This window comes from Rutilus rutilus, assembly GCF_951802725.1.
Source record: "Rutilus rutilus genome assembly, chromosome: 6".
Classification (NCBI taxonomy): domain Eukaryota; kingdom Metazoa; phylum Chordata; class Actinopteri; order Cypriniformes; family Leuciscidae; genus Rutilus; species Rutilus rutilus.
In genome coordinates this window covers 27720583-27742841 of record NC_140214.1, presented here as the reverse complement: position 1 = coordinate 27742841, position 22259 = coordinate 27720583, and the positions used below count along the sequence as shown (strand labels likewise).

General features: G+C 39.2%; 2 protein-coding genes across 8 annotated transcripts in view; one reads left to right on the top strand and one right to left on the bottom strand.

The window, feature by feature from the left end:
* dpp6b (dipeptidyl-peptidase 6b) overlaps positions 1-16658 on the top strand; it is a 159137-nt gene extending 142479 nt beyond the window's left edge. For all 6 annotated transcript variants that reach the window (XM_084411384.1, XM_084411383.1, XM_084411385.1 and 3 more), the window contains 17 exons: positions 1600-1697; positions 4723-4849; positions 5129-5167; positions 5272-5379; positions 5472-5563; positions 5729-5776; positions 5850-5962; positions 8696-8749; positions 10631-10729; positions 10821-10890; positions 11501-11695; positions 11787-11841; positions 13281-13398; positions 13484-13542; positions 13628-13700; positions 13815-13888; positions 15144-16658. In XM_084411384.1, coding sequence (XP_084267510.1) covers positions 1600-1697; positions 4723-4849; positions 5129-5167; positions 5272-5379; positions 5472-5563; positions 5729-5776; positions 5850-5962; positions 8696-8749; positions 10631-10729; positions 10821-10890; positions 11501-11695; positions 11787-11841; positions 13281-13398; positions 13484-13542; positions 13628-13700; positions 13815-13888; positions 15144-15293 — 1572 coding nt within the window. In that variant the 3' untranslated portion in view covers positions 15294-16658. The remainder of the gene's footprint in view (positions 1-1599; positions 1698-4722; positions 4850-5128; positions 5168-5271; positions 5380-5471; positions 5564-5728; positions 5777-5849; positions 5963-8695; positions 8750-10630; positions 10730-10820; positions 10891-11500; positions 11696-11786; positions 11842-13280; positions 13399-13483; positions 13543-13627; positions 13701-13814; positions 13889-15143) is intronic.
* Positions 16659-17199: 541 nt separating this feature from the next.
* Positions 17200-22259, bottom strand: part of arhgap21b (Rho GTPase activating protein 21b) — a 54874-nt gene continuing 49814 nt past the window's right edge. For both annotated transcript variants that reach the window (XM_084411379.1, XM_084411380.1), the window contains 2 exons: positions 20052-20083; positions 17200-19905 (listed from right to left, as the gene is read on the bottom strand). In XM_084411379.1, coding sequence (XP_084267505.1) covers positions 18364-19905; positions 20052-20083 — 1574 coding nt within the window. In that variant the 3' untranslated portion in view covers positions 17200-18363. The remainder of the gene's footprint in view (positions 19906-20051; positions 20084-22259) is intronic.

Here is a 22259-nt window from a genome sequence, read left to right as displayed (position 1 = left end):
ATACATAAAGCTCATCAAAATTGTCAACAAAAGCTCAGTCGTGCTTGTTTGACACGTGAGAACAAACCTCATTAATCCTTGTGAGGGAATTTTACAAATATTCATTTTGAAGAAAAAATGATGGGTTTGGAATGACATTATGGTGAATTTATGTGAAGCCAAGTCACCTTTATTATAGCGCTTTGTACAATACAGAATGTTTCAAAGCACTTTTACTGTGATAAATAGGAAAATAATGATCAATGGTGCAAACAGAATTCAATTCTGCTGTAAAGCAGCTCTAGAAAACACAATAGTGTCCTTTTCCAGCTGAAGTCAGTTCAATGTTGATCAAATTCAGTTCAATAACAGTGTTGATGTTGCAAAAATCATCATTTATGAAACCTTAGAAGTCCCCTGAAATCAAAATTTCAAAAGTTTTTTTTCTTTTTTTCTTTAGCTTTTAGTATGAATATGTTAGCCTTAAGGTTATGAATAAGCTGGTGTGTTCCAAAACAATGACAAATATCTTCTAAATGCAAATGAAGCGTTCAAAACGTACAGTCTCTCACTTCCGCTAAAATGGATCACGGATTTTTATGACATCACTGCGACTTCAGCTTCTCACCACATCTTCTGTCCAATCAAATGCTCTCTAGAATCTAAAGTGTCCCGCCCTCTGTGCTATAAATACACTCTGTGCTACAAAACAACCATTGACACGTCACAGAACAAAATGAGTTGGAGATGTGTGTTCGGTTGCTCAAACGTTCAAGTTTTATTCCGTTTTCCAACTGTACGTTGGTTAAGAATGAAATGGCTAGAATTTATTCACACCTCTACTATTGAATCCAACGTATAATCAGCGCTCGGATTCACTTCCATGGTGCTGTCAAGTACGACTTGCAGTCTGTGAGGTAAACTAAACGCTATTGGCTATTTGAAAAGGGGGAGGAGCCATTCAATATGTCCCACCGTAGCTTTCTGTTTCAGTGGAAATTACGTCAACGCATCATAAAGCAAGGCACTTCAGTGGGGCTTTAAGTTGAATCAGCTATAAAGCAGCTCTGCAGAAAACAATAGTGTCGTCGTCCAGCTCAATTCAGTTCTCATCCAGTCAAATCAATAATATTGCTGAATATTAAGTGTCCCCAACAAAGCAAGCCAAAGGTGACAGTGGCAAGGAACCCAAACTCCATATGTGACTGAACCTTGAAAGAAACCTTGGGAGAAACCAGGTTTAGCCGTGGGAAACCAATTCTCCTCTGTTAAACGAACATGGTGCGATTATCATTCCAGCCTGCATGACAGACTTTTCTATTTTGGGTTAACTTAAGCACCTTAGTGACATAACTAAATCAGGTTTAATAATAGTTATGGCAAGCAATAACTGTCCATCTGCATGTTTCTCATTTTACATAACATGCAGTACCTGATTTACATTTATTCATTTGCCAGACAGTTTTATCCAAACACATCTTACAGTGCATTCAAAGTACCTTAAGAAATGAACCCATGAACGTCCTGCTTTACCAATTGAACTTTAATGGAATAGATAAAAATCTTGAGCATATATTTTGTGGTGTTTGTCATGAATGATGACCGAATGTCTCTCTTTAGGCCGGGGAGGAGAACCCTGATATCTATTTGTCAGTGGTGAGTCTAAACGGCCCTTTACACACAGTGAGGATGAGAAAACCAGAAGACCCCAGAATCAGGTGAGGATATGCCAGTGACAACGTATTTAGTAACTTTATCTGTTGCTTCAGTCAAGTTTACGGTGACCCGAAAAGTATTTGGACCCTTCAAAATGTATGAATGTCAGTTATTGCATTAAACAACAAAATCAAAAGGCATCCAACAAATTATACTATAACCTTTAAAAACTTACTTCACTATTCTGAGCCATTTTTGCCTTGACTGTTAAACAGCAGGTGTAACATCATCTGACAACCAAATGTCACAATTCTTTATCACAATACTGTATTTGATAAAAAATACAGTAATATAGTGAAATATTATTACAATTTTAAATAATAGTTTTCTATTTGAATATATTTTGAAATGTAACTTATTCCTGTGTTGCAAAGCTAAATTTTCAGCATCATTACTCCAGTCTTCAGTGTCACATGATCCTTCAGAAATCATTCTAATATGATGATTTGATGATCAAGAAACATTATCAGTGTTGAAAACAGTAGTGCTGCTTAATATTTTTGTGGAAACCGTGATACAGTTTTTACAGTTTTTCTTCAGGATTCTTTGATGAATAGAAAATTCAACTGTCAGCTTTGATCAATTTAATGCATCCTTGCAGAATGAAAGTATACTTTTCTTTAAAACAATAAATTACTGAGCCTAAACTTTTGAAAGGTAGTGCATCTATTTAACAAACTTTGTAAACAGGTTACAGTTAGACTAATGTACTGCATTAATTGGCTTGAATGGCTGTATTAAAGGGATACTCCACTTTTTTTGGAAATAGGCTCATTTTACAACTCCCCCAGAGTTAAACAGTTGAGTTTTACCGTTTTGGAATCCATTCAGCCGATCTCCGGGTCTGGCGGTCAGAGCATGTGAGCGGAGTGGAGCGGGAGCGAGCGGGGAGCGCGAGCGGGCGGATCTTGGACAGAGCGCAGAGCGGCAATTTCAAAAGGACGGAGCGTCGCATTTCCCGCTCCAATTTCGCTCCGCTCCGCTCACACCACGAGTCTGAAGCATGCTCAGTCAAGCCTGACCCTGAATCCATTTGTCTTGCACAGTCATCAACAGTAGCCTAGACTATTTTCAGGCAAAACTCGGCTCAATAATGGAGTTCAAAAAGTAAAATGAGAATTCATACAGGTGTAGCCTATCAATATAAGTCGCTCCGGAGTAGCCTATAAGGCGCATCAGTCAAAAAATGCGCCATGAAGAAGAAAAAACATAGGCCTAGCCTCGCACTGGACTATAAGTCACATTTATTTAGAAATTTATACCAAAAAAAATTTAAAATTTTATGGACGGGACAGTTCTCCGTTACGGACGTGAGCGCTCTGAAAGCGGCACTAAGACTGCTTTAAAACTTTCACTCAGACCTCAAACAGAAAGCACAAAGCCTGTCTTTAAAATTAATTTAGTTTTGTATTAATTGTATCTTAATTTTAATCAAGGTTTCATCAACCATTGTCTGGATTTAATAAGAAGTAAATATATTAGAAAATAGATAACCACGATACGAAGGCGCCGGCGTGAACCTGGAGTTTGTCTCATGAATGAACCGAAACTCAGCGTATAGCCTACTTGCCTCACACACCTGAGACATATATATAAAGCTTGAAATGTCTACTTTTAAACAGAACAATTCAAAACGAAAGAAAACAGACTGCTCTCCCGTATGAAATGTGCATTTCTCTCAGGCGCGTTCACTACTGCGAAGATCACGAGTCAGCATCTTTCCAGCCGACAGACATAAAAAAAATTAAAATGTCTTCTGCTATATTTTACATATTCATAATCATTTTGCCGGTTCGTTGTGACAGCTTTTAGGTGCCCTTACATGTTATGTGAACGCATCAGCACTGAAAACAGAGAGATTTTTTTTCTTTTGGGGGCATTTTGTTTGTTTTCAGACTTTCTCATTTGCCTGCGCGATGTTAGAGGACGCTGTTAATAAAGTTGCGAGTAGGCCTACACATTGGATTCACGTTTATTATTATAGGCTATTTAAAAAAATACCCCAGTTTTTATGCCAGTCGTATCATTTTAATCATTTTTGTTGTATTTATCCGCCACACACCTTGAAGGCCGGTCCGTGTCTGATATTGTCTGATTTTAAACCGGTCCGTGGCGCAAAAAAGGTTGGGGACCGCTACAAGTGATATACATGTAGATTTTTTTTCCTTTTTTGGAGCGAGCGGGGGGTGATTTGAGTGGAGCGCGAAGCAAACTGCGTTGAGCGCTGAGCGAAAATGAGCGGAGCGGCCTGATGTAGCTTTGAGCGGGGGAGCGGAGGGGTGAACAGTTCAGTGAGCGATGAGCGGAGATTCTCACCGCTCCACTCCGCTCACATGCTCTGCTGGCGGTACCACTTTTAGCATAGCTTAGCATAGATCATTGAATCGGACAAGACCATTAGCATCTCACTCAAAAAAATGACCAAAGAGTTTTGATATTTAAAATAAATGACTCTTCTGTAGTTACATCGTGTACTAAGGCCGACGGAAAATGTAAAGTTGCGATTTTCTAGGCTGATATGGCTAGGAACTATACTCTCATTCCTGCGTAATAATCAAGAATCTTTGCTGCCGTACCATGAGTGCAGCAGGCGTAATGATATGACGCAGCGCCTGAAAATAGGTCTAATAGGTTAGACAAACTTAGTCCCGGTCACGTTGGAAGTTACTGAGCTGGGGACTATTTTCAGGCGCTGCGTCATATCATTACTTAAGTTTTAAATAGGAAAAATATCTAAACTCTTTGGTCATTTTTTTGAGAGAGATGCTAATGGTCTTGTCCGATTCAATGATCTATGCTAAGCTATGCTAAAAGTGGTACTGCCAGACCCGGAGATCGGCTGAATGGATTCGAAAACGGTAAAACTCTGGGGGAGTTGTAAAATGAGCCTATTTCCAAAAAAAGTGGAGTATCCCTTTAAGAAAATCTCTTTAGAGCGTTTTGGAGCTTTTTTTAAACAAACAAAGTTCACAGGCACACATTTGACACACTTTGAATTGAGGAATTTTAACTAGCATCTCTATGCAGGAAAGAGTACTACATTACCATGGTGAAGTGGGCAACCAGCACTAAACTAGCAGTGAACTGGCTGAACCGAGCGCAGAACAACTCCATCCTGACCTTATGTGAAGCCACCACAGGCATCTGCACCAAGGTACCTTCTCATATACACTAGCAAACCATCTTCATTATCACAGTTTTCCATGTTTAGAACAATAGTCATTAAGACTATACAATAACACAAATGGAAGGATGTGAATGACGGAGTGACCTTTCATTTTCCGGATAAGCCTGTATGTGTGACAGTGCCTATTGTTACATCCAAATGCATGTCAGTTAAATGAAAGAAAAGATCAGGCAAGTGCTTTGGTTGCACTGTCTATAAAGGACTTTGTCGCACATGGGAAACAATAATCTTCCGGTGTGTTTTCAGAAACATGAAGATGAAAGCGACAGCTGGCTTCACAGACAGGTGAGTCACGCATCACGCAGACACGTACGGCGTGTGGGATGTGTGTGTAAGAGGTGCTTCTCAAACGAATGTTCGCTGATGGGAAGATGTGAATCTCTCCACAGAATGAACCCCCACTCTTCTCCAGAGACGGTTTCAGGTTGTTCTTCACCCGAGCCGTTCCACAGGGGGGCCGAGGGAAGTTTTTCCACATATCAATGTCCACTTCCCAGGTGAGCTGTCACTGATAAACTACCACGCTACTTGTGAAGGTTTAACAACACATTAAATGTAAGAAGTGACTTCCTGTTGTCGTCTCTTTCAGCCCAACAGCAGCGCAGACACACTACAGTCCCTGACGTCAGGAGACTGGGACGTGACGCAGATTTTAGCCTACAACGAGGACACCAAACTTGTGTAAGCATGTGATCAGCAGCATGAAAAAGGTCCAGATGCTGGATTCTGTCCATATTGTCAGTAAAAATGTTCAAATTATTGCTCAAAATTTACATTTAAAATAAAGCAATAAGCCATTTGTAACATATCAGGAATGGATATCTGATAACAACAATGTCTTTGCAGATACTTTCTGAGTACTGAAGATGATACAAGACGGCGTCACCTCTACAGGTATGATAAATGGCGTGTGACACACAGCGAAGTATTTGTAAGCATTGCACTGTTGACATGTGTTGTGTTTTAGTGCCAACACCACAGGATCCTTCAACCGCCAATGTCTTTCCTGTCAATCCACATGTGGCTACGTCAGTGGATCATTCAGTCCAGATGCTAACTACTTCCTTCTCAACTGCAAAGGTTTCTCTTTTTTTTACTATGCAAAACATCTGTAAATATCTTGTCTTATAGAGTGCAAGATTGTCTGTGCACTTTCTCAGCAGCCTTAGTGATTTTAGTGAAGTCTTTGTTAAAGAGTTACAAGCCGTGAACCAAACCAACCAGTTACGAGGTGAATCAAAACACTACAAAGTTTGATTTGAAGCTACAACAACAAAAAAAGTGACAAAAAGACAAAGACTGTATGTAATGGCTTTAAAGAGGGAAATAACAAAAAAAATCCCAGAAGCATTGTGAATGACAAATTAAAAACTATAAATTTGAAAGATTAAATTTTTTTAGATTTAGGGTTAGGGGATGGAATATACAGTTTGTACAGTATACAAATCATTGTCTATGGAATGTCTCCATAAAACCTGTGTGAGTGTGTTTAAGTAGTAGGAAGACTGTTATGTCATTTTCAGTGCTTCATGGGAGTGGGTGAACGCTTCTTTTGGCATGATTTGCTTGCCGCTATTCTCTGATTGGTGGATTTCTTTACAGAATCATGGGTAATGTAGTTTTCACCAGGAAATCTGTTGTTAAACATAATTATTTACAAAATAAGTTGAAATAATGTGAACAGAAGTTTAGAAGTTATCAATAAAAATCTGTCGAGAAAATAGAAGTTTTTACTTTCGGAACCCAACTGTTGCACTCTATTACTTGGTTCTCTGGAATACTTGATTTTGATTGGTCAATCGCTGCATTCTGCAGTCAGATGTTGTATAATTGATCGTTGTCATAAGAAACCAATCTCCTACATTTCTGGTTTTGTCTCTCTCATTTCTTTCTGTACAAAATCAAATAGTTACTCTAAGTAATATGCAACAATGAACCCCCTCTGGGTGAAACAAGACCTTTCGGCTTCACGGTCCTGATAGTCACATTGCCAGACCGTTGACTAAAAATCATAACGTTTTATTTTTATTCAAATAGATCCTACCACAATAATAGGTCAGCAAGAAGTACTAACAGACTGGAAATAAAATGCAATGTAAAGTCAGTGTTTCGTTCATTTGTTTGTTTTTTCCCCCTCCTAATTGTCTAAATCTGTTAGATTCTAAGTTTCTCTTTCTGAAGCGCACAGTTGAGAGTTCGGCTCACTGACTCTCTCACTGATCTAAGTGTGTTAGTCATGACATAATTTTCATGCTGTGTGTTTTATCAACAATAAAGCATGGTTGTCATGGTCACTGATCTGTTTAGCAGACTCTGATGAGCTCAAGGAAAGGTCAGCGTTTGTGTTATTAAGTAGATGAAGTCAGAGAAGAGCTGCATGCTGCTTCACCCAGACCTAAGCAAAGAAAGATTGTTTCTTTGTGTAGATCAAATCAAGCATTGGGTCAGTTTTAGTGCTGTATAATTATTCTATTTTCAGTGTTTTCGTATTGTCGCATTTGAAAACAATACGTCACTCTAGTTCACGTGTTAAAGTGATTTTAATCACAGGGGGTTTTAGTGCATTGATAAGTTCCGGAAAACCCCAAAACCAGCTTTGAACAGAGCTCATCTAATCATTACTATTTGTGTTATAATAGACATTTCATCAGTTATATAACTGGAGCTGAAGCGGTTACCCAGACAGCAATATAGTGTCGGCCCAGATCCGGCCCACATCTGGTACGTGTGGATTCCATGTGGATCTGGGCCGACACTGTTGCTGTCTGGGTAACGTGTGACATCATCACTGTAGTACATTATCCCTCTATCAGTGCCAGATTGAGCTCATTCAAGTACAGCCATGGCATCAGATTCATCCCTGGGACTGTGGAATGAATTTATATACTTGTATTAAAAATACCTTTATTCAGAAAGGATGCATTAAACTGATCAAAAGTGACAGTAAAGCATTAATAATGTTACATAAGATTTCTATTTTAAATAATATGAATGCTGTTCTTTTGAACTTTCTATTCGTCAAAGAATCAAATAAAAGTATCACGGTTTCCACTGAAATATTAAGCAGCACAACTGGTTTCAACATTGATAATAATAAGAAATGTTTCTTTAGCAGCAAATCAGCATATTAGAATGATTTCTGAAGGATCATGTGACACTGTACATTAATTGGATCTACTAGGTGGGAAACATAAGCATTTATGTCACAATATTCTTAACATTTTGGTCGATGCATGCAAATGATAAAAAATACTGGAAAAAAATAATGGTCCTTATCACAAATGTGAATTTATGTATATATAAACCCTAACCCTAGCCAATATATATTATTATTATTATTATAATTTTTTTTTGTTTTGTTTTTAATGACCCTACAAGTTCGATTAAACCATCAAAATATGAGGACAATATATAGCTCACAGAAAAATACATTGACTACAGCATAAGTTATTAATATTTAATTGGTTCTGTCTTGTTTGTGCATGTTTTCATAATTTCTTTGTATGACAGCCCAGCCAAAAATGATGTCTTCACAATTTTATTGTCACAAATAAAACAATTGACTCCGAGCACAACTACACAGTATGGTTGCAAAATCTTAATTTGTTATAATTATAATAATATAATTTGAATAAAGTTTAAATTTTCCTAGGCCAGACAGCACTTATGGCCACTACCGTGTAAAGTGCTGTTATGTGCCTTTTAAAGACAGTTTTATCCATAATAGGTTACTATAATAATAGAATATTTCACACACATAACAGTAATATGACATGATGACACTATTCTTCTCTGTGTTTTTTTTCTGTCCAGGCCCGGTTGTGCCATACACAGCCGTGTACAGCACCAGAGATGGAAAGTATGAGCGTGAGTCCTCTGTTACACTATCACAGACACACGATCTCATTCACTTTATCAGTTCTGGACACAACACGCCAAGAGCTTGTTTTACTGGAAAGGTATTTCTCACCCAAAGGACATGATAGAAGACCTAGATATGCGCTTTATCAATGGAGGTGTGCTTGAAGATAAACGCTACAAGAAACACTTCAAATGTAAGATAAACATTTATCGAATTCAGTCAGACGAATTGTTTTAGCACCATGTCCTTAGATGTGAAAGAGTGGAAGTGGAAGACAATTGAGAATGACTGTGTCTTGAAGAATTAGCAGTGATTATCATCGACCCCTTGAGGAGAAAAAAGGAAGAAGGACAACAGATTGATCTGACTTGCTTTAAAGGATTAGTTCACCCCAAAATGAAAAAATCCTAATAATTTACTCACCCCAATGCCATCCAAGATATCCATGTCTTTCTTTCCTCAGATTTTTCTTCTAACAATGGACTTCATTGGTTACCATCGTTTTTAAGTCCAAATCAATGCAGTTTGAAAAGTCTTTGAAGTGTTTAAACTGGCTGTACGCGATCACAGCTGAAGAAGAGGTTGTTATCTAGCGAAACGATAGGTCATTTTCAAAAACATTGTATAATTTATAGACTTTTTACCTTCAATAGTTCGGATTGAGCTGATCAACAAACGGACAGTGAACTACGTCATCACGTTGAAAGGTCACTCCGGCGCCGGCAATACTATTTGAACTACTATTCATATTCATCAGAATGTTATTCATATACTATTCATATTCATATTCATATTCACTGAATACTATTACTATATATACTGTATAATAGCAAGCAATACTATTTGAACTATCCTCCTACGTACGGTCGCATTGTAAACAGTGGGGCGGTACTTCTGCCGGCGCCGGCGTGACCTTTCAACGTGATGACGTAGTTCCCTGTCCGTTTGTTGATCAGGTAAAAAGTCTATAAATTATAAAAAAAAAATTGAAAATGACCTATCGTTTCGCTAGATAACAACCTCTTCTTCAGCTGTGATCGCGTACAGCCAGTTTAAACACTTCAAAGACTTTTCAAACTGCATTGATTTGGACTTAAAAACGATGGTAACCAATGAAGTCCATTGTTAGAAGAAAAATCCAGAAATGTTTTCCTCAAAAAACATAATTTCTCTCCCACTGAGGAAAGAAAGACATGGATATCTTGGATGGCATTGGGGTGAGTAAATTATTAGGAAATTTTCATTTTGGGGTGAACTAATCCTTTAACTCACTGATTCACCGATGCTCATAAGTGTTCATTTCGACTCCCATATTAATACTTCTCTCTGTCGCCATTCTGATGAAAAACATACTAATGTCATTTTATTAAAGTTGATGTTTTACCAGTGCACTTTACTACTGTACACTATCGTTCAAAAGTTTGGGGTCAGTACGTTTTTTTATTTTTAGGAAATTAATACTTTTATTCAGCAAGGATGTATTACATTTTTAAAAAGTGACAGCAAAGACATTTATAATGTTACAAATAATTTCTATTCCAAGTATGAATGTACTATTCATCAAAGAATCTTGAAAAATATTAAGCAGCACAACAGTTTACAACATTGATAATAATCAGAAATGTTTCTTGAGCATCAAATCATCATATTAGACTGATTTCTGAAGGATCATGTGACACTGAAGACTGGAGTAATGATGCTGAAAGTTCAGCTATGACATCACAGGAATACTTTACATTTTAAATATGTACAGTAGAAAGCGGTTTGATCAAATCAATCAAGCCTTTGTGAGCATAAGAGACTCCAGAATATCGTACCAACCCCAAACTAGTGTACATTTGATAGCATTTGGATGCATCTCTCTGAACTTCTATGGTTTCCCTCAGATGTGAAGAATGTGGAGATCAATGACAAGTTGAACACCACCGTGAACAACACACAGATGCCCAGAGTAGAGTATGAAAAGATCAGCGTTGATGATTACAGTGAGTATCTTATAGAATCAGTTTTTTTATATATATGTATATATAAGCCAATGACTGACGAAGCACAGTAAGTTTTCCATCATTTGCACAGGTCTGAACACCCAGATTCTGAAGCCAGCAGGGTTTACAGAGAAGGCTCACTACCCCGTCCTGCTGCTGGTGTAAGTGTTACACACACTGAACTGACACATGATACACACCAAGCACACAGAACAAAAGAACACAGCCCAGTATTCCTCCAGCACATGAGATATTCTCAGGAGTGACTGCATTAGTGCGCTGTTGCTGCGGGTGAGTATCATGAAAGGCACCAGGGCCTTTTCTCTCCAAAATCAAATGAAAGAAAGAAGAAAATGATGCCTATTTAGGGTCATTATGATTTTATTTTTTGCATTGTGAGATTATTTTCCTTCCGCTCCACCCGGTTCTTTTTTTCTCTCACCCTCTCTCTCTCTACATATGAATTCAGGTTAATTTATTTCACAGTCATTTCAATGGCAAAAACTAGTGTCCCATATAATTTAGTGACAATGTACAATATAATTGACATTTTTTCTATATAATTTCTTTTTTCTTATTCTTTCTTCTCGTTTCTTTTCTTTTGCTTTTGTTTTGGGGTGAAATGTGACCCTGACAATTCTCTATAACATTCAGCCAGTAAGTTTTAAGAAGGTATCTGAAACCATATGAAACAGTAGTGAAAGTTTTGTGATATTGTTTTGAGGCCTCTCTTTGATCAGATGTACTGACTCGATTGACTCGCTGTAATAGGGACGGCACCCCCGGTGGTCAGGTGGTGACGGAGCAGTTTCAGGTGGACTGGACCACGGTTCTGGTCAGCTCCTTCAACATCATAGTCATGCGCCTGGACGGCCGCGGCAGTGGGTTTCAGGGCACAAACCTCCTCCACCGCGTGAAGAAGAAACTGGGGGAGTTTGAGGAGAGAGACCAGCTGGAAGCTCTTAGGTCAGATCATCGACGTGAACTACAATAAAGCAGCATCAATCCTGAACGACAGTTTACTTCACGTTTATATCTCTTCTATGATTCTCTGCAGAAATATAGCACAGTTTCCGTACATTGACACCTCAAGAATTGGAGTTTATGGAAAGGTGCGTTTACTTGTTGACTGTTGGGGAATAACTGACTACAAGTAGTAATGATACTAACATATATGTCATATATATAAGCCGTTTAAAGCCTACTGTCATATTTGATTGAATTGAAAAAAGCCCTCTACATTGTCACCATGAGGCAAACTTTGCTGAAAAACCTGTTGTACACAATCTGCTACATGCCTTTTGTCATCTGATTAATAGTTGTTTATTAAGTATTAAATGCCTTTTAGTGTAATTGTAAAAATGTCCACCTTCGGGTTGTGGTACACGTATCTTTTTACTGTGAAATCTTTACTGATTTTTTAAGTAAACATAAAAAATAACATTAATATTGCTAGTTATGCTATCAAATTGATGAATTGCAATTAATCGCATCTAACACAAAAGTTTGACTTTATAATGTGTGTGTGTGTATTATTTTATATATATATATATATATATATGTGTGTGTGTGAGTGTGCGTGTTTGTGTATATATATATATATATATATATATATATGTATTTATAAATATACGTGTGTATATACAGTGTATATACACACAGACATGGATTTATTTATATATATATATATATATATATATATATATACACGCACATTATGTAAACAAAGACTTGTATGTTCGATTATTTTAGAAGCGATTAATCGATTTGACAGCACTAATTGCTAGTAATATTTCAAGAGGAACACTTACTGGAATGAAGCATCTTAAGTTTACTTGATTATCCGTACATAATTTTTTTAGAAAATCATGTTAAAATGTATCAAATATGACAATTAAGGAACGTTTATTTGTTCATCCCTCAATCATTGTATTGCATTGTTTGTACATACATGTTTCGCCCCCACAATAAAACTACAGAGCTTTGATTATAAAACTAAGCATTTAAATTTGTATCTTACCAAGACATATTTTTGGAAGATTTAGATTCACAACTGATATCTATATGCATTTTTGCCAGCTATACTGTTAAAAAGATCTCATTTACATTACAAGCTTTCAAAAGCATCTCACTTTTTGGTCATTTAAATAACAACTGCACCAAAGTGCATATTTGTGCTCAGTTCTGGATTCTGAATCAAACTCCTGATGTATGAGCTCCATATTCTCCTATATCATACTGTTATTTTTCCATCAAGTAGTGGGGTAGCTTGACAAAATGCTTGTGATTGTTTTTATATCACATTAGACCTAGAAAACATTTTGTTTATTTGTAATAACATACACTGATGATTCATTCGAAATAAAACCAGGAGCACATACTCCGTGTTTAAGTGGAGTTTTGATTTCAAGTTGCCTTCAAGTGCTCTGCATCGTTGGATTCATATTAATATTCTCAAAATTCTCTCTTGATGAAATGTATGACTGTATCATTCAGCATCAGTTTTGTTCATGCATGACTAATAACCTTTTTTTGTTGTTGTCTGCCTCAGGCATATGGAGGATATCTGACCAGCCGACTCTTGCGCTCGGATGAACTTTCAAACATGTTTAAATTCAGAATCAAGTGTGGCACTGCCATCTCCCCCATCACCGATTTCTCTTTATACGGTATGATGTCATATCCTGTCATTCATTTCTTTAACAATGAAACAAGTCCATCCCTTTGATTTAATCATGAACGTCTGTCCCACAGCTTCTGCATTTTCTGAACGCTATTTAGGATTACCGCAGTCCAATAAGAGAGTGTATGAGGTAATGTGCACCAACATAGTATGGTTCCAGGTCAAGTCAAATAAATGTTACATATTGCTTGTATTTAAATGTATTTATTTTTCAGATGACACATTTAACAGACCACATGGAGCAACTGAGGGACAAGAAACTCATGATAATCCACCCGACGGCTGACGGTAACCTTTGATTTAAGCTTCTTGTGCTTGACGTGTTTATTTCTGAAATACATGCTTGTCTTAAAACTGTTTCACTGACACTAGATTATGTGTAACATTTCTTTGTTCACACAGAGAAAGTCCATTTTCAGCACACAGCCAAATTTATCACCAATTTGATAAATGAGAAGGCTAATTATACATTACAGGTAAGAGCTTCTCATCCACTATTTAAAGGGGTCATATAATGCCATTTTTAATATGATTCTTTAGGGTCTAAATTAAAAGTTTGTAATATACTTTAATTAAAAATTCTCATTAGTATTGTAAGAAAACACTAATTTTACCTGGTCAAAAACAGCTGTTTTCAGCACGCCGTTTAAGTGCATGTGTCTTTAAATGATAATGAGCTTTGCTCACCCCGCCCCTCTGTTCTGTGCGTACACCGTTTGTAACACAATAACACGATAACCATAACGCATTCTTCATTATAAACGTGGGATTATGAATTATATTGAGAACGTCATACATAGAAAACATGCCGTAATGTACCCTGAGTGTAAACAGCCGCATTCATCGTGAAGCGTGCAAGCGATCCTTTTTTCAGGAGCAGCTTCTTAGCAAAACCAGCTTTATACTGACCCTCGTTTATAAAGCAGTCTGGCGAGAAATGATTCGCGCAAACATGACAGCATTGACGTTGATCGTGGGGAATATTCCCTTCGAAAACAAAACTCAGCCACTGCGTCTTCAGCGGTTCGGATTTAGGAACATCAAAAAGACTGCTGTGTTCCTTATTACACCCAAGAACAGAACACCACAATCACTTAGACGCCATTCTGCTCATAGAGAGTGCTCCAGCGTATCAACAATGACCGCGCCAGTCCGCGCGGACTATGATTGACAGCTCGCTCACGAGCGAGGGCGGGTCTGTGTTGAAACGCTGCTGTCAATCAACAATCGTGGGAGGGACGTCCGACCGTGTGACGTCACACGGTCGAACGGCTTGATTTGAGATGGGGGAAAACATAAGAAGATAAAAAAAACTAACATTTTTATCATTTTATGATGGTTGTGTACAGGCACTGCCAACACACATTTCAGTACAATCAACTTGTAAAAGTGCATGTACCATTATATGACCCCTTTAAAGCTCCCAGCAACTGACTCATGTTTCATCTTTTTAGTGGTTTGTTGCAACAAACATATTGCTCATACTAAAAGTCTTGCGATTTTAACTAATGACTAATAAATGTTATTAACTCTTTCGGTACCACTTGTGCCATAAACATGAATGACACCTCAAATCTTGTGGCTCGTTGAGTACAAATACAAACTTCTCACGAGTAATACATTTATTTTCATTGAATATCCCGTTTCGTTTGGAAATCGAGGGTAGTAAAATGAGTAGTACTTGAGTGGGTGAGGCAATTGCATACGTTTTTTCTTTTCTTTTTTTGTCAGATCTACCCAGATGAAGGTCACTTCCTTCACTCGAAAGACTCGCAGCAACATCTAAGTCAGTCGCTGGTCAACTTCTTCGTGGAGTGTTTCAGACCACCAGAGATACCGCCCGAAGAGAAACTGGAGCAGGACAACGAGGATGATGGTTAAAGTCCTATTCATATCCAGCACAAGCCAGCTTACAGCCCAATATGCAAACTCCTTCCCTCCATTACACCCTCCTCCATTCCCATGTTAGTTCTGATGGCTTCTCCTGAGCCTCTGCATGGACCACGCCCCTCAACTCTGATTGGCTCATTGGATCCAGGAAAGAGTTTGAATGACTTGGTGATAAAATAACCTGTGGAGGTACATGTTGAACCATTTCATACTCACAGTGTGAGAAAACTGGATGAACTGGAGTGATTCAGATAAACTGTCGAGCTCGTTTGCTTGTGTTCTCTTATTCGTGCATTGCTTACAGAAAGCTTTAAGAGATGACAGCACAATATACAGAAGAATGATTGGCCAGAGTACCGAAGCTGCAAATTACTCTATTTTCCCGGCTGCATAGCATTCTGAGTTTAATCCAGTTATTACAGTTTAGAGCCTTTATTTGGGTATAAATGTCATTGTGAACCCATTTGTTTCTGTCGTCAATGTCAAAGTTATCAGACCTGTTAGTGCAGAACAAATTTGTGCAAAATGTTCATAAAACCATTTCATGTGTCAGCTGAATGTGGCAAGTTACGTAAGAAAAAAAAAAATTGGAGCATAAATCATTCACATAAAAATTCTTACTGGGATTTGTTGTGATCGTTTCACAAGGCCTTTTGTTGCATCAAATGTGCTACAGTAAAACAGTTGCTTTATAATGTATCTGTTGTAGTAATGATCCACGGCAGCATCCATATTGTTTATTAGTGAATCAGCCCATTCTGAGAAGGATAGTCTTCTTTTTTTAACGAGTGCAGCTGCAAATCTCTATGGATATTCTTTGTCACTGTGCCTTATTGGAATAAACCTGCTCAAGACAGGCAGTCCATGAGGTAGGACAAATCATTTATGGACAGATTGGGGGGGAAAAAAAAGATTAGATTTATGTTATCAAAGAGAGGACTAAGAATCATGCAACAATCCTGCCAAGAGCATTTTCTTTACAGTCCTGTGTACTGGCTAAGTTGTAAATTAATACAGTAGGTTAACTGTGAATTCAGAATTCATAGGACTAGCATCTTTGGGCAGGTATGTGTTTTTTTTTTTTTTGTCATACATGGTTACGAAGGTCTTTGAAGAACGTTTTGCATAGAATATATTTTCTTGCTATATAATTTGGCATGGTGGCAAGATGGTTTCTTTTGTGTTAATGTATCTATTTTCATGTCACTACTTTTGACAGCTTGAATGTTCCTATGTGGTTCCACTGAATTTGTTGTTGTAAGTGAAATCCTGTCTTGTAAACAGAATGCACTGATGTGTAAATTACTGTTTTGGTCCCTACGTGTGTACCTTGTACATAAAGCATTTTGAAAGCTATTTTGTTTCTTTACTCATTTAAACGCAATATACTGCAGGCTTCTATACAGCTGCATTCATGCGGTTCGTTTTTATTGGACAGAGATTCAAGGACTGTTTTTGTTTTCAGCCATCACCAATTTCATGCAAATTCCTGCAATGACAGTCTGCCCCCTTGTGGCCTCAAACTGAAATAATGCAACGCTAGTTATTTATCAGACAAAAAGGGTTTATTTTCCAGTGTTTTACAATGGGTGTCCACCACAAGTGCAGACCCAGCATGATACAAACAGTTAGGGAAGCATTGTTCACACAAGAGGAACCTCAGAGATGATTAGCGTGTCCCTTAACCTCACCTCTGTATCGTACAATACTTACAAAAAGAAACGGATGTTATGAAGATGACCAAAGGAAGAGGAGCAGCTAAAACATGTAATAGATATGTACATTTAAGTTACTTATTTTACAGGAATATTTAAAATTCAAGTCTGGTTAAAATACCAAATGCAAAACTTAAAACAATAATGCATTAAAATAGTGTTAAGACCCAGGAGGAATGATGTAGGAATGGAAGCTTCTCATTTTCCCAAGAACGAAGTCTGGCTGAGGTGTAGAAAAAAAAAAAAAAAAATCTTTTAAACTTTTTTTGTAAGTGAGATGTGGCACCTTCAACTACCCAAGACCAGTTTTCAATATGAGGCACTTTCATGATCCAAAGACACCTGATTTGTTCTTTAACAATCCATTCTTTTCCCATATTATTTTCCAGCTTTATACCAAAGACAGTACTCATGTCTCAGTAGTCGTAGTATAACAAACATCAACATGTACACAGCAAATTGCATCAGAGGGAAGTTTTGAATTCCTTTTTGTCTTCCGTTATTTAAAAAAAAGTTGACTGCTGAGTGTCTGCCATGCATTGCATTTAAAAAGGAAAACGAAACGGACACCGTTCCATAGCACAGCACGCAAAGCAGTCCAAACACAGGCAGAATAAACAAAAAGCACAGAAAGGGGAAATATATACAGTTCATAAATGAAAATGGCAGTTTGTTTAGTATTACAACAAGCAGATACATTCTTGTTTTGGTTACTGAAGGATCTATCACAACACCAGGGGCCTCTTTACACTTTCCAATAAAATGAATCTTTTGTCAAGGTTCAAGATACTAGTCTTCTCAACATCCTACAATTCCAGACTATTGACCTACCTGCTCAGCCTATTTCTCTGTTACTTGCCTTTATCTTCCAAGCCATTTGGACTAAAACTGCTCCATTATGTGATGTCTCAGTCATCTTAACTCTACACTCAAATCTAATATCTATATTCACCGGAACTCGAGCTCACCCAGTTTTCCATCAATACTGCACTTCGGTTGGCCTACAGTGAGAGAGCCTCTGTTCACTGTACAACATTGGGTCTGTACGTAATTTCATTCACAGAAGGAAATGTCACAGGATGTTTTTAAAATATTTCTTGCAACTCTACCTTGTCCAGAGAATGCTCAACATCAATTTCATACAGACTTTCTCCTGATCTCGAACATCACACACACAAACACACACTCTCGCTCATGACATTCGACTAGCATTCTACTGCTGACGCCAACATGGCTTACAAGCATCACTCAGGTACCTTAAACATGTCAATACTCAGACACTCATAAAATGTGTACTCATATATATATTGGTATATATACACATGAGTATACACTCTCACACACTTTCACAGGTACTGATAGAAACGGGAACGGACCACTTGAGCACCAGAGAGTTTGTGAGGGTGGGCATCCGCGGCCAGGCTAAGGCTCTTGTTCTGAGCGGCCGCTACATCTCCATTGAGGAGCTGACCCAAGTGTGAGGGCCCAGCGGATAACAGGTCTCGTGATCGGGAAGGGTGCAGGTCCAGCCCATCCAGGCTAACTTCAGGGTTGCTGGTGCGGTGTCGCTCTCGAGCTATCCAGTCTCTGATGGAGAAGTCCTGCGAACTGCACTTGGGCTTTAAACGATCCATGGCCGAAAGCTCGTTGCCCTCGACTCTTTGCCAGTCCCCAATTACTGACAACTCGGCAAAGTCCCGCTGACCACCCATGGTGTGCCTGCGGCGGATATTGCTTTTCCGTTTACTTCGAGTCTCGGGGGACCTGGTGCGCTGGGAACCCACCCCGAACATGTCATCAGCTGATGTCCGCAGTCGGCATTTTAACCGGTCGGTGATTCTGATTCGCCACATGGGTTCGGCACGCTCAGATTCGCTGCGAGAGGAAGAGCTAAGACTACCAGTGGAACGGCCCTTGCCTGCATCAAGCACTCGTGATAGTCGACAAGACTCCTTATCGCTTCTGCTCCCATCTGCTGAAGACTCGCTGTCCGTCTTCTGCCGACTCCCCCTCTTGCGTGCCAGGGTATCGCACGCGATGATTCGATGGGAGGAGATGAGGTTTGGTACATCCTGCAAAGGTGTGACACCGCCCTCCAGTTGGATGCTATCTTCAGTTGGCCCGCTTTCTCGGCCACCGGCAAAGACTGATAAGTCGCTCTCGCTGTCAGTCTCCATTGCCCGTCCCTCACTAATGAGTTCACTTCTTTCATCGTCAGCATCATCACCGCGGCTTTCAGCAACAGACTGCACCTCTGGACTGAGGGCAACGGATTCCACTCCTGTGTGGAAAGTCATGGAGGAGGTGGTGGAGTAATCTGATGTGATAGAGCAGACTTCTGCTCCTGGGCCCATTCCTGTATTCTCCATCCAGTGGCCTGGGGTTCTCCCATGCCTCATCCTTGGTACTGAGGCCTGGGAACTGGTGCTGTTAAGTGTGCCCAGATCTGAGACACAACCATCATCATAGTTGGAGGGAGGATCTGACAGGGAACTTTGGCGAGTCAACTGCATGTGATAACTAGGTTTGGGTGATGTAATGATTTTAGGTGAGGGACAAGTTTGTCGGGGCAAGTGTTCAGAGATGAGCTGCTTGTTTTCAGAGGTGAGGTCAAGAGACTCTCCTGGGCTCTGGTCATCATCCTCAGTCCTTTCTATTTGGTCATCGAGCCCAACTTCACTCTCAGCATCTTCGGTTTGATCATCAGCAGGCCAATTTGGATCATTTTGCACCGGAAGATTCATTTTGGAGAAACAAGCATCCAGGTCATCATCAGAGCTGCTCGGCTGAGGCTTGTCCTTGGGCTTTTTGCGTTTGCGGCTAGCAAAGATGGAAGAACGCAACAGCTCTCTACTATATTGATCCTTACCAGATCCCCAGGAACCCTGCTACAGAACCAAGCACATAAAGATAAGTGTAAGTTTACAATACATTGTGATCTATCCCACATCTCAGGGAATTGGCTTTTGAAGCAGGAGTCCTCTCCTCTTTCATACAAGGTGATTTTGTAATTATCTCAAGAGATAGTACTCACCTTTGATTTGGCAGAGTCACTGGTGGTTGAATCTAGTGGAACAGGGAGAGAAAAAAGTAAGTAGGCCATTTCAAGTGGAATACAGAGGGGTCAAAGAGCCAGAGACAAGGGGAGACTGAAATATAAATATCCTTCACCACAACAGCAGCGGAACAGCACAAACAGTGGAGTCATGTAGAGATCCGAGAGATGAAGGCGACACACTTAAGCCATCAAACACAGAGAAATGGAGGAAAGAGGAATGAATGATGACAAGAACCCAGCAGTGTGCAGTAGGACAGGAGGCAGTTCATGCACACGTTCACACAGACAGACAGCCTGTTCACAGTGAGACCCTCAATTACAGACACACACACACACACACACACACAGCCAGCAGAACATGTCTACAGGCATTCTTTCCCAACTCAAGAGACATAACCAAGGCAGGGATAGACATCATTACAGCTATGTAAAGGGGACGAGAGCTGTAACAAATCTGGTCGGAAACTGGATATTGCTGCTATTTGCAAACGGCTAAGAACGCTTAAATCTTTACTTTCGTAAATCTACATTAGATGGCTATATTGCATCATGGGATTTATATGCTTTATGCATGCACATTATGTCACTCATTCACTTGGAAACATGAAATGTTTGATTTTGTTTTTGTTAAGTTTTGTAGCCTACTATGTAATATATTTCTAGCATTTCTAGTAATTGGAAGGCAATATGTGGTTATAGAATTCAAGTGCACAGCAACTATTAGCTCAAATAATTGTGATCATTCAGCTAACTAATTGCGACAAGTTTAGATATCAGAAGTTTGAAATAAAGGATACGTTTATTTTTATTTTTATGAGACAGGCAGAGATGTGAAGTTGTTGTGGAGTAAGGAACATTTTAAAACAATGTTTACACTGGAGGTCGCCACGTAGCTGTACTGTGCTTCGCTAGTCCGCCTACTGAGGTAAATTACGCGACCTCCACAGTCTGCCCTTTCATTAAATGTCGCCACATCACGTCTGATTATTTTCATGAGAAGTTACACAGCACCTGAATGGTAGCTCGTGCCAGTCTGAATGTCAGAACGTTTACAGGTAAAATCAGTCACTTGGGGAATCGTATCTGTGTTGAACGGTATCAGCTTTTCGATGCAGAACATGGAGATGGAGAATGAATTAAAGCACTGAGAGACTATGACAAGGGACAACAAGGGTCAGATATGACAGGAGGGCAGAAAGGGGCTAAAGGGGCCAAAGCTATAAGGTGGTAGAGCAGCTACGAGGAGGAAGCAAGTTACTACTTCACCACTCAAAAGCCCCTTTGCTCACTCTCCATCAGAGATACTAATGGTTTTGGATGGTATGAGATTCATCGGGAGCTTTATGATTTAAGCCGGCTCAGCCCCTCACCACACCCCTTCAGACATCATCAATGACAGTTACTGTATGTCACATGACTGGAAGAAATCCTGGAGACCATACCATGCTAGAACTCCATGCGGTCAGCTTCAGAGACAACGAGAGACAGCAAAGAGGCTTTTCAGACACATTACACCATCACAGCTCTGTATCCTCTCTGTTAATAATAGTCTTATAAGATATGAAACGTGCAACACGACGATGACAAATATCAACTTCTCTGACACTCTTTTTTTGTTTCTTTTGTTTTCTGGTGGGTTTGTCCCGGATTCACTTTCAATTTATAAGAATCGGGGATTTCTGCAGACTAGGCAGCTACACTGGGGACAACACTCCTCCTTCTTCCTACAGTCCCAGCTGTCCATCACAGACATTACAGAGTCCATCAGTGACATCACCGAGTGATAGACGCCGCCCACTTGGCCTGTGTTAAGATTGGGTAATGTGTGAGCAGTGCTGGACAGGGACAAGGGAGAAGAAAAACACTAGAGACAAGATGGGTCAGACGGGTAAACCTTTGGTGGTTTATCATTGATTTTTCCATTTCTTTTGGGAAAGAACATGCCAGGTTAGCACAAGAGAAGGGTAAGGAGGGAAAAGAACTGAAAGAAAAGGAGGAGTGGAGTCATAACAGAGACTAAAGCATTAGGGAGGGATGGCAATGGGTGAGGTTCAAACCAATACAAACCAAAGCAAAAGGAGAATTCTGGAGAAATCATACAATTGAAATAAAGACAACTAGTCAAAATAATGGCTGAAGGTAAAGAAAAAATTAAATGAAATAGATTGATTCATAAGCTTCACA